This window comes from Mauremys mutica, chromosome 15, assembly GCF_020497125.1.
Source record: "Mauremys mutica isolate MM-2020 ecotype Southern chromosome 15, ASM2049712v1, whole genome shotgun sequence".
NCBI classification, from domain to species: domain Eukaryota; kingdom Metazoa; phylum Chordata; order Testudines; family Geoemydidae; genus Mauremys; species Mauremys mutica.
In genome coordinates this window covers 3589827-3601460 of record NC_059086.1, presented here as the reverse complement: position 1 = coordinate 3601460, position 11634 = coordinate 3589827, and the positions used below count along the sequence as shown (strand labels likewise).

Below are 11634 nucleotides of genomic sequence, written 5' to 3'. Positions count from 1 at the left end.
AGGGGCAGCCCTGCTATGGAGCTGTTCGTCCCCGGGTTCCCCCAGGGGGTGGAGAAAGCCGAGAGCCCAAAGGTCAGCGAGGGACCGGGCCAAATCTACCCCCTCCGGGCAGAGCGGGGCCCCGGGGCGTGACCGCTCGGCTAAACCCCTACGTGCGTTGATCCCGGCCCTGTGCTGTGGGGCCGAGGGCACAGGGACCGACCCTGCCATAGCCGGGGGGTGCCGGGGACAGAGGGAGTTAGGTTCATTTCGGGGGAGTTGCTGCAGGAATGGGTGGGGGGAGGCTGCCGGGGGCGGGGGCTACAGTCCATTGATGGCTGCGGAGGGCCAGCCCTGGCTGCCAGGGTCAATGTACAACTGCCATGGCAGGGGCCCGCCCAGCAAGTTAATCAGTGACCGGGGGGCAGCCTGTGGCCGGCTATAAGGCCCGGGGGTCATTAGCCGCTGGGCACAGCCGGACACCTCCCGAGGCAGCCGGGCCGTGCGGGCAGCGCTGACCCCAGCCGAGGAGGATGGAGCCTGGTGCCGTGCTGATCACGGGCTGCCTTCTTCTCCTCCTCTTCCTCCTCCTCTTCCGAGCCTCGGCGGGCCAGGGCCCCGGGCGCCTCCCCCCGGGGCCAACCCCCCTGCCCGTGCTGGGGAACCTGACCCACAACGTCCTCCCGCTCTATCAATCCTACCGCCGGGTAAGGAAGGGGGCTGGGACCGGGTGCCAGGGCTCCCACTGCGGGTCCATCCGTCTGGCAGGCGTCCTGCTTCCTCTCTGCAGGTGCAATGGAGCTACCCATTGCCCTGCACACCCCTCTGTCCATCCCCACCTCCCCCCCACCTCGATCTAGCTCCCCGCCCCCCGGCAGCCCCCTCGGTCTAGCCAGCCTCAAATTGCAAACGCTCCGGGACTGTCCTGGCGTCCGCAGGAATTAAAGGTTAATTAGGCCACGTGATGAGACCTCCAGGAATACAGCCAACCAAAATTGGCAGCCCCGGGGCCTATGGGGGGGTGAATCGGGGTGTGTGGCTGAAGCACTGTGCGGCTATTCTCTGCCCCCCAGGGGGCGGATTGGGGGGCGTGGCCAGAGCGCACTGAGCTGTGGCTGTTCTCTGCCCCCACAGGGCCCATAGGGGGCAGATCGGGGGCGTGGCCAGAGCGCACTGAGCTGTGGCTGTTCTCTGCCCCCCAAGGGCCCCTAGGCGGCGGATCATGAGTTACAGCAGCCCTGAGGCTGCTCTAAATTACACTGGGGGCCAGGCAGGGTCCAAGCAGCACACAGAGGCTTAAAGTTGCTTTCCCCCATCTCTGCCCTGAGTGGAAACTGAGGGTAAAGCTGCCAAAGGTAAAAACAGTGGGGGCCCCCTAGTTCCTGATTAATTCCCTCCCAAACCCCATTTTGCTGTCTTACCCCTCCCCCTCCCACTGCGATTCCCACCCCCAGCTCTGCCAGGAGTACGGCCCCATCTTCACCGTCTGGCTGGGCCCAAGGCCCACGGTGGTGCTGTGCGGGTACGAGGTGGTGCACGATGCCTTGGTGGAACACAGCGAGGAATTCAGCGGCCGGGCGCCCATCCCCTTGCTCAAGCAGCTGGACCAGGGGTATGGTGAGTGCGGGGCAGGGAGGGTCTCTCTGCAAAGCCCTGCTCCCCTGCCTGGTGGCATCACACCGGCTCCACGGCCTCGGTGGCTTTGTTAACCTGTGGAACTGCCTGCCACTGGAGATTATCACCACCTTCTTTGGCCCTTTTGTGGGGAACAAGAGGTGATGAACAACTTCAAATAATTGGACAGGAAAATGGTGGCTTTTTTCCCCTCTTTTGTTTTCCCTTTCTGTCCAAAATTTTCATGGCCGGGGGGACACATTTCCCAACTAACCCCAGGGAGTGTCTGTTTGTGTAACCCATGCTCACCTAATGTGGTGGTTGGGGGTCTAATGGTTAGAGCTGGGAGGGGAGACGGGGGGATGGAAACCAGGACTCCTGGGTTCTATCCCCAGCTTTGGGAGGGGAGCGGGGTCTAGTGGTTAGAGCGGGGGCGGGTCTGGGAGCCAGGACTCCGGGGTTCTATTCTCAGCTTTGGGAGGGGAGCGGGGTCTAGTGATTAGAGCGGGGGCGGGTCTGGGAGCCAGGACTCCTGGGTTCTATCCCCAGCTTTGGGAGGGGAGCGGGGTCTAGTGGTTGGGGGGCGGGGGGAGCTGGGAGCTTGGACTCCTGGGTTCTATTTCCAGCTCTGAGAGGGGAGCGGGGTCTAGTGGTTAGAGTGGGGGCGGGAGCTGGGAGCCTGGACTCCTGGATTCTATTCCCAGCTCTGAGAAGGGAGCGGGGTCTAGTGGTTAGAGTGGGGGGGGGGGAGCTGGGAGCCTGGACTCCTGGGTTCTATTCCCAGCTCTGGGAGAGGAGCCAGGGCCTCTGTTAACGACATTGGATGACGTCCCCACGGTGCTGTGGCAGGATTAGTTAACACCAACGGCGAGCGCTGGAGGCAGCTGCATCGGTTCACCCTCACCACCCTCCGGAACTTGGGCATGGGTAAGAGGCTGCTGGAGCAGCGGGTGCAGGAGGAGGCGCAGCACCTCACCCGAGCGGTGGCTGAGAAACAAGGTGAGCAGTGGCGTGCCCGACACAGGCCCTGGGCAGCATCCCCCGACAGTGAGCCTGAGGCACCCGACGGCGAGTCCTGGGAGCCCTGGCTCTGGAAGGGAAGAGTCTGAGAGTGGTTAGAGCAGGAGCTGTCAGGACTCCAGCTGCAGAAGGGGAGTGGGGTCTAGTGGTTAGAGCAGGAGGGGCTCAGAGCCAGGACTCCTGGGTTCTGTCCCCAGCTGCGGGAAGGGAGTGGGGTCCAGTGGCTAGAACTGGCTGAGCTCACATTCCAGACTCCTGGATTCTATCCCCAGCTTGGGGCGGGGCGGAGCCAGGACTCCTGGGTTCTCTCCCAGCTCTGGGACGGGAGTTGGCTCTAGTGGTTGGGGGGCTGAGAGCCAGGATTCCTGGGCACTCTCTGGTTTCCCCATGTGGGGCTTGTTCCCTGCTGTCTGCTTCCCCCCCCCCCCGCACACGTTACAGGGCACGCATTCGACCCGGTGCCCGACCTCACCCGGGCCGTCGCCAACATCATCTGCTCCATGGTGATGGGGACCCGATTCAGCAGTGACAACAAGACATTCCAGGAGCTCCAGCGTCTCATCCTGTCCTACATGTGCTACTTCCGCTCCCTCCCGGCGCAGGTACCCGGCGGGGGGGACCCAACGCTCCCAGTCCCAAACCACCAAACCAGTCGCCCGCTGGGCTGCAGGCCCCTCTCTCTGGGACCAGCCGCGAGTCCGTTCCTGCGGCCAGGACGTACCTTCAGCGGGCTGGGAATTCTTCGACAAACCGGTTTCCCCTCGGAAAATGCCAATTCCCCGGTGCAGGGAAAGGGCCCGTTTTGGTGAATTCCCCACTTCCAAAAAACGTGCCCCCTCCGGCGCAGATGGTTTTCGAAAGGAAAAAGTTCCGGGGTTTTGCGTCCAAATGACTTTTTGCTCCCAAGCTTCTGTTCATTTTTGGCAAAAGCAAACGCAGACGAGGCAGGTGGTGAAATGTACCTTTCGACGGCCCCGCGCCGGAATTCCTCTCGCCCCCCCCCGGTTTGGGTTTGTGAGGATTTGTGAGATGTCCCGATTGAGGGCAGGACATTTTTCCTGCTGCTCAGCAGACGGGAAAGCCATTTCCCAGCCAGCTCTGTTCAGCCGCCTCCGGGGGGAAACTGAGGCAGTGAGGGGCGGTGTCTGGGCACCGGGACACCCAGCAGAGGAGGGATGAGAACCCAGGGCTGCTGAATTCCAGCCCAGCGCTTTTAGCCTCCCTTCTCCCTGCCTGCTATTAAACGGTCACGCCCCCCCCTCCACCAGCTCCATCCCATCTCTCTGCACCCCCCCAGCTGTACAATACCTTCCCGGGTATCATGCACTTCCTGCCCGGCCAGCACCAGCGGATCTTCAGGGAACAGGAGCGCCTCAAAGCCTTCATCCAGGCCCAGGTGGCGTCCCACCGGCACAACCTGGACCCCAGCGCCCCCCGCGACCTCATCGACTGCTTCCTCCTGCAGCAGGCCAAGGTGAGGGGCGTCCCGGGGGGGCAGGAGGCGTCAGCACCAAGGGAGCTGCTGGGGAGACGGCGGGGGAGGGGACCGCAGCTGGAATTCACTTCCATTGATTGGGGGGGTGTAAGCGTCCGGTGTTGGGGCTCAGCCCTCTCAGGTGCGGCCGGGAGCCAGGCCGCCTCACTATGCGGGGCCACGTAATCAGTTCAGTCTCTGAAGTCCAAGCCCTAGGTCAGGGCGGGGCAATAGACAGCAGTTCTGGGCTCAGACCCTCAGGCAGGGGCTGAGCCAACAGCCGGTAAGTCCAGACTCCTATGTCTGAGCGCTGGGGTGAGGGGGAGATGCCACCCATGAGTGGGGTGGCAGGGGGGACACAGGCCCACCCACTCCACTGTGTCCCAGCCCGGGGCCCTAGCAGCGGCAGTCAGTCTGCTGCTGTGCCGGCGGGGTCCTAACCGCAACACACCGACATCGGCTCGAAATCTGCTGTAGCCAGACTGGGGTCAGCTACCGCCTGGCTACTTCCCATCTCCCCCTCCACGGGTCCCGGCTCACTGCCGGTGTCCGCCGCGGGGTCCCACACCATGGGCTCCTCGGCAGGCTGAGGGCTGGCTGCTCCTCAGGACTCGGGTCAGGGGGACGCTCGGGCAGCTCCTCGGGGTACCGGGCTCGGGGCAGGCTCGGTCCAGCAGGAGCTTGGTCAGGAGCGTCTGTCCTCTCCGGCCGCCGGGCAGCAACTGAGCGCTGGCCCTGGGCCTTTATACTTCCTGTCCCACCCCTTGACTTCCGGGGGGGCAGGGACAGGTGGCGGTGGCGGCTCTCATCCACTGTGGCGGCTGTTCTGGCTCATCCCTCTCAGGTGCGGCCGGGAGCCAGGCCGCCTCACTACAGGGGGGTTGATGGGATCCTGTAGCTAGATCCCCATAGATACCCCTGCACCCCCCTCCCCACACATGCCTCCTCCCACCCACCCATCCCCATGGACACCCCTCAATCCATCCATCCTCCATCCATCCCCATGAACACCCCTCAGCTCACACAGTCCCACCAATCCCCCTACACACACCACATCGATCCCCCCACCCATCCCCATAGACACCCCTCAACCCACACACCTGCACCAATCCCCCACAACACACTCCCCCCCATCCAACCCCATGGACACCCCACCCATCCCCCCATCCATCTCCATGGACACCCCTCAACCCACCCATCCTCCAACCATCCCCAAGGACACCCCTCAACCCACCCATTCCCATGGACACCTCTCAACCCACACAGCCCCACCCATCCCCCTGCTCCCCCTTCCTTTTAATCACCCCCCCTTCCTTCCACACCTCCCCCCATCCTCCATCCATCCCCATGAACACCCCTCAACTCAGACACCCCTCATTCCTGCACCCTTCCCTTCAACCCCATGGACACCCCTAAATCAACCCACCCCCACATCCCCAGACACCCCTCTATCCACCAATCCCCCCCACCCATCCCCAGACACACCCCTCAAGCTATCTAGCCAGCCACTGACTCTACACTCAGCACCCTGTTACCGCTATGTGGGTTCAGGGTCTCTCTCCTCCAGCTCAGATTCCTGCCCCGATGCCAGCTCCTCCCAGCTTCCTGGAGCCAGGCCGACCGTCCCTCCATCTCCCCAGGGCTGGGGACCGGGAGCCGGGCAGCGGTGGCTGGCAGGGGCGCCCCTTGCCCCGGGTTGCGGTGGCGGGGTGGCATTGTGCCTCACTGGGGTCCGTCCCCCCCCGGCCCTGTGCTAGGAGCGAGGGAAGGAGCAGACGGAGTTTAAGGATGAGAACCTGATGGCGCTGGTCAACTCCCTGTTCATCGCCGGCATGGAGACCACCAGCAACACCATCCAGTTTGCCCTGCTGCTGCTCGGCAAGTTCCCGGCCACGCAAGGTGGGTGCGAGCGGCTCCTTCCCCCAGCCCATCCCCAGGGTGCTGATAATCCCCCGGCTGGCACCAGACAGACGGCTCCATCCTCAGGCAGGCGGGGGCTCCTGGCAGCAATTAAAGGGTCTCAAAAGGAAGGGGACCACCCCCCCCGAGGATCCCACCGTTCCTTCCCTCACATAGAGGGGCCACCCCAGACAGGGTGAAGCAGATGCAAGGGCCCTGCTCCCAGTCAGGGGCCCTAGGGGGCAGATCGGGGGCGTGGCCAGCGCGCCCTGCGCTGTGGCAATTCTCTGCTCCCCCAGGGCCCGTGGGGGCGGCCTATGAATTAGAGCAGCCCTGAGGTTGCTCTGCATTACATCGGGCACTGGGGAGAACAAAGGGGCCTTACAGCCCCCGCCCCCATCCCAGTCCCAAGGGCAAGCGGGGAGACAAGAACAGGGTCCAAGGAGCCAGACGGAGGCATAGGGGAGGGGGTGCAGGGGCAGAGCCCCCAGCCAGGCGGGTGGGAGGGTAGAAGCAGGTAGGAGCTCTCCCCCCTCCCACCCCCTACCCCGAACCATCATGGGGAGGCCAACCAACCCTGAGGAGGGCAGGAAATGTGATGCAAAGGATCCTGGGAAACGTGTTGTTGTCTGGAGGGGGGGGCTGGCCGTTGGGGGTGGGTGAGAAGGGGAGGATGGAAGTGGGGGGGACATACATGGGGGGAGCCCCCCCTTCCCTGACATGCCAGGGCCACACGTGTCTCCTTGCAGCGCGGGTACATGGGGAGCTGGACAGGGAGGTGGGCAGGGCCCGGCCCCCCGCCCTGGAGGACCGGCTACGGCTGCCCTACACCAACGCCGTGCTGCATGAAATCCAGCGCTACGTCGACATGGTGCCCATGAGCCTGCCGCACGCCACCACCCGCCCCACCCCCTTCCGGGGGTACCTCATCCCGCAGGTGAGAGCCCCCCCCACACACAGCCAGTTCACTGGCCCAGGTCGAGCTGAGGAAATGCCACCCTTCCCCCTTATAGCTTTCACTTCCCCAAGCTGCTGGGCCACTAAACTGTGGCTGCGTCCCACCCCAGAGGTGGCTGCATCTCAGCACCAAGCAAGGGACGCCTGGGCGAGCAGCTGCCCCGTTCCACCCCAGAGGTGGCTGCATCTCAGCACCGAGCAAGGGACGCCTGGGCGAGCAGCTGCCCCGTCCCACCCCAGAGGTGGCTGCATCTCAGCACCAAGCAAGGGACACCTGGGCGAGCAGCTGCCCCGTCCCACCCCAGAGGTGGCTGCATCTCAGCATCAAGCAAGTGACGCCTGGGCGAGCAGCTGCCCCGTCCCACCCCAGAGGTGGCTGCATCTCAGCATCAAACAAGGGACGCCTGGGTGAGCAGCTGCCCCATTCCACCCCAGAGGTGGCTGCATCTCAGCACCAAGCAAGGGACACCTGGGCGAGCAGCTGCCCCGTCCCACCCCAGAGGTGGCTGCATCTCAGCATCAAGCAAGTGACGCCTGGGCGAGCAGCTGCCCCGTTCCACCCCAGAGGTGGCTGCCTTTCAGTGGTGGGAGAAGGGATCCCCTACCCAGCTTGGCCATGAAATGTTACTCGGCCAGCATAGGAGCAGGACATCCTGGCGTCTCCTCCCTGCTCTGCTGTCCAGTGTGTGACCTAGGGCCCATCCGGTAACTGCCCTGTGCCTCAGTTTCCCTCTTTGGGAAAAGGGCATAGCAACCCCGCGGGGCTATTTTCTTTCCAGTCCTATTGCCATAAAATGCCTAAAACCATGCACTGTCCGTGTCTTGTCCCCCTCCCCCAACCCCAGGGAACGACCATCATCCCTCTCCTCGCCTCGGTGCACTTCGACCCAGCCAGCTGGGAGACCCCGGAGGATTTTAACCCGGGTCATTTCTTAGATGAGAACGGAGCATTCAGGAAGAGAGACACAGCCATGCCCTTCTCTGCAGGTAATGTGGACACGGGTTCGTCTCCCATCTCTCTCACGTGCACACACACACAGAGCAGGGCTCAGCCCCTCCAGCAGGGGGCAGCAGTGACACACACACACACACACACAGAGCAGGGCTCAGCCCCTCCAGCAGGGGGCAGCAGTGACACACACACACACACAGAGCAGGGCTCAGCCCCTCCAGCAGGGGGCAGCAGGGAGACACACACACACACACACACACACAGCAGGGCTCAGCCCCTCCAGCAGGGGGCAGCAGGGAGACACACACACACACACACACACACACAAACACAGCAGGGCTCAGCCCCTACAGCAGGGGGCAGCAGGGACACACACACACACCAGGGCTCAGCCCCTCCAGCAGGAGGCAGCAGGGAGGCACACACACACACACACACACAGAGCAGGGCTCAGCCCCTCCAGCAGGGGGCAGCAGGGAGACACACACACACACACAGAGCAGGGCTCAGCCCCTCCAGCAGGGGGCAGCAGGGAGACACACACACACACACACACACACACACACAGAGCAGGGCTCAGCCCCTCCAGCAGGGGGCAGCAGTGACACACACACACACACACACACACACATTGCAGAAGCTCGGGGTTGTTTCAGTTCAGAACAAAGACCAATGCAAAGGCCTTGCCAGCCTCTCGCCTGACCTACGACCAGGGGGACCAGCCAGGGGATTTCAGCGGGTGAGATCATTACTCCTGGGCTCAATGGGTAGTGATCAACGGCTCCATGTCTAGATGGCAGCCGGTATCAAGCGAAGTGCCCAAGGGTCGGCCCTGGGGCCGGTTTTGTTCAATATCTTCATTAATGATCCGAAGGACGGCGTGGGCTGCACCCTCAGCAAGTTTGCAAATGACACTAAACTGGGAGGAGTGGTAGATATGCTGGAGGGTAGGGATAGGATACAGAGGGACCTAGACACATTAGAGGATTGGACCAAAAGAAACCTGATGACGTTCAACAAGGACAAGTATCGAGTCCTGCACTTAGGACGGAAGAATCCCCTGCACTGCTACAGGCTGGGGACCGACTGGCTAAGCAGCAGTTCTGCAGAAAAGGACCTGGGGGTTACCGTGGACGAGAAGCTGGATATGAGTCAGCAGGGTGCCCTTGTTGCCAAGAAGGCTAATGGCATTTTGGGCTGTGTAAGTTGGGGCATTGCCAGCAGATCGAGGGACGTGATCATTCCCCTCTGTTCGACATTGGTGAGGCCTCATCTGGAGAACTGTGTCCAGTTTTGGGCCCCACACTACAAGAAGGATGTGGAAAACCTGGAGAGAGTCCAGCATAGAGCAACAAAAATGATCAGGGGGCTGGAACACATGACTTACGAGGAGAGGCTGAGGGAACTGGGATTGTTTAGTCTGCAGAAGAGAAGAGTGAGGGGGGATTTGATAGCTGCTTTCAACTACCTGAAGGGGGTTCCAAAGAGGATGGATCTAGACTGTTCCCAGTGGTGGCAGGTGACAGAACAAGGAGCAATGGTCTCAAGTTGCAGTGGGGAAGGTCTAGGTTGGATATTAGGAAACACTATTTCACTAGGAGGGTGGTGACGCACTGGAATGGGTTCCCTAGGGAGGTGGTGGAATCTCCTTCCTTAGAGGTTTTTAAGGCCTGGCTTGACAAAGCCCTGGCTGGGATGATTTAGTTGGGAATTGGTCCCTGCTTTGAGCAGGGGGTTGGACTAGATACCTCCTGAGGCCCCTTCCAACCCTGAGATTCTATGATTCTATGATTCTACTGGGTCCTGCTCCGGGCGCGTACGACAGAACACAGCTGCGCCCTGGGGCAGGGACTCAGGACACCTGGGTTCTATCCCCTGCTCTGCCAGGTGGCCTGGGGCAAGTCACGTCCCCACTCTGTGCCTCAGTTTCCCCTCCCCCCGTTGCCTGTTTCAACTGGGCGCTGGCTGGGGCAGGAGCTGCCTTCTAAAACTGCTTCCCCAAGGAGAGCCCCTGAAAGGCGCCGCGGGCTGGAGAAAAGGTGAGCTGGAAAGCGATTGAGCGTCTCCGAAAGAGGCGACTGGCCCCTGGCGTTCGAAGCTCCTTCTCGGGGGCTGCTGCAGTTCTCAGCTGCGTGCTGGAGGCAGGCCCCCGAGTGGCCCGACCAGACCCAGTGACGGGCTTGTCCTCTTGTCCCCGCTCCAGGGAAGCGTGCGTGTCCCGGGGAAGGGCTGGCCAAGGCAGAGATCTTCCTGTTTATAACCACCCTGCTGCAGAGCTTCACCCTGGAGCTGCTCGCAGACCCTGGGACCATCGACTTGGCCTTGCTGCGAAGGGCTTTCCGCGGCCAGGGCCTCTCCTACGAGCTCCGTGCCATCCCACGCCCAGCGTAGAGCGGGGCAGGGAGAGAAGGAGCCAGACCCAGGTGTCTTCCATGCTGGGGTCAACCTGGAGTCACATCAGTGCCCTCTGGGCCAGATCCTGATCTCATTTACACTGTGGTGCACATCCAGAGTCACTCTCCTTTCACACCAATTCACTCTCCTTTCACACCAATGCTCCTGGGGCCAGATCCGGATTTCATTTACACTGTGGTGCACATCCAGAGTCACTCTCCTTTCACATTAATGCTCCTGGGGCCAGATCCGGATTTCATTTACACTGTGGTGCACCTCCAGAGTCACTTTCCATTCACACCAATTCTCTCTCCTTTCACACCATTGCTCTCTGGACCAGATCCTGATCTCATTTACACTGTGGTGCACATCCAGAGTCACTTCCATTCGCACCAATTCTCTCTCCTTTCACACCACTGCTCCTGGGGCCAGATCCTGACCTCATTTACACTTGGGGTAAATACTCTGCTGACTTCACTGGAGTAGGAGCCAGACTGGAATTGCAGTTACAGCGAGTGTAAATCTGGAACCCCTTCCTGGATGGCAGCGGAGTCGCTCCGGAGTGACTGAGATCAGAATCTGCCTTTGTGAATTCAGATCTACACACCCATGATGCACAAGCCAGCATGCAGCTGGGCCATAGCGCTGTGGGGCCCAGCTGTTCAGGGCTGGAGCCTGAACCCCTGAGTTCTAGTCCTGACCCTACCACTGGCCTGCTTGGGCAAGTCACATCTCGGTTCTGTGCCTCAGTTTCCCCTCCTTAATAATTGACTAACCCCAATGATAACTAACCCTGGCACTGCTGGGCTGTGGTCAGCGCGTTTGAACCTGCTTTGCCTAGTGCTGAATTCTTCTGGATGTGTTTCCCCGAGAGCCGTCCTCAGCGCTTGGCCATGGTTTCTCTGTCTCACGCACGCTGTCTGCCTGTACCTCGCTTGTAGAAATGCCCTGGGGGTGTTTCTCAGAATTGCAGCCCGCTGCGCTTCCAGAAAATCGACTGACACAATAAACGGAAGAAAAGACCAGAATACTTGGCCACGTCTTTGTATGTTTCGTGCGCATCAGTGAGACAATGGGAAAAGACAAACCGGTTAATATCAGGCATGTGGAAGGATGGGGGGGAGGGGGTGTCAGACTTTGGGTAGCTCACTTCTCGTCTCTGGGCCTCAGTTTCCCATTGCCTGTCCTGCGTCTCTCTCGTCAGTTTTTTGGAGGTGGGAACACAGCACCAAGTGATCAGGGAAGTGGGTAGGATGCTGGACGGGACTCAGGACACCTGGGTTCTCTTCCTGTCACTGAGCGACTGGACGCATCCAGGCCCCATTGTGTGCCTGTTTCCCCTCCC

General features: G+C 61.4%; 1 protein-coding gene across 1 annotated transcript; it reads left to right on the top strand.

Annotated features, from left to right (window-relative positions):
• Window positions 1-442: 442 nt before the first annotated feature.
• LOC123350381 (cytochrome P450 2C23-like) lies at window positions 443-11317 on the top strand. Its single transcript, XM_044988935.1, has 9 exons — window positions 443-686; window positions 1434-1596; window positions 2443-2592; window positions 3055-3215; window positions 3911-4087; window positions 5845-5986; window positions 6736-6923; window positions 7789-7930; window positions 10099-11317. Exons 1-9 carry the CDS (start codon window positions 513-515, stop codon window positions 10284-10286), a joined length of 1485 nt encoding a protein of 494 aa, XP_044844870.1. The 5' UTR covers window positions 443-512; the 3' UTR covers window positions 10287-11317.
• Window positions 11318-11634: the final 317 nt, after the last annotated feature.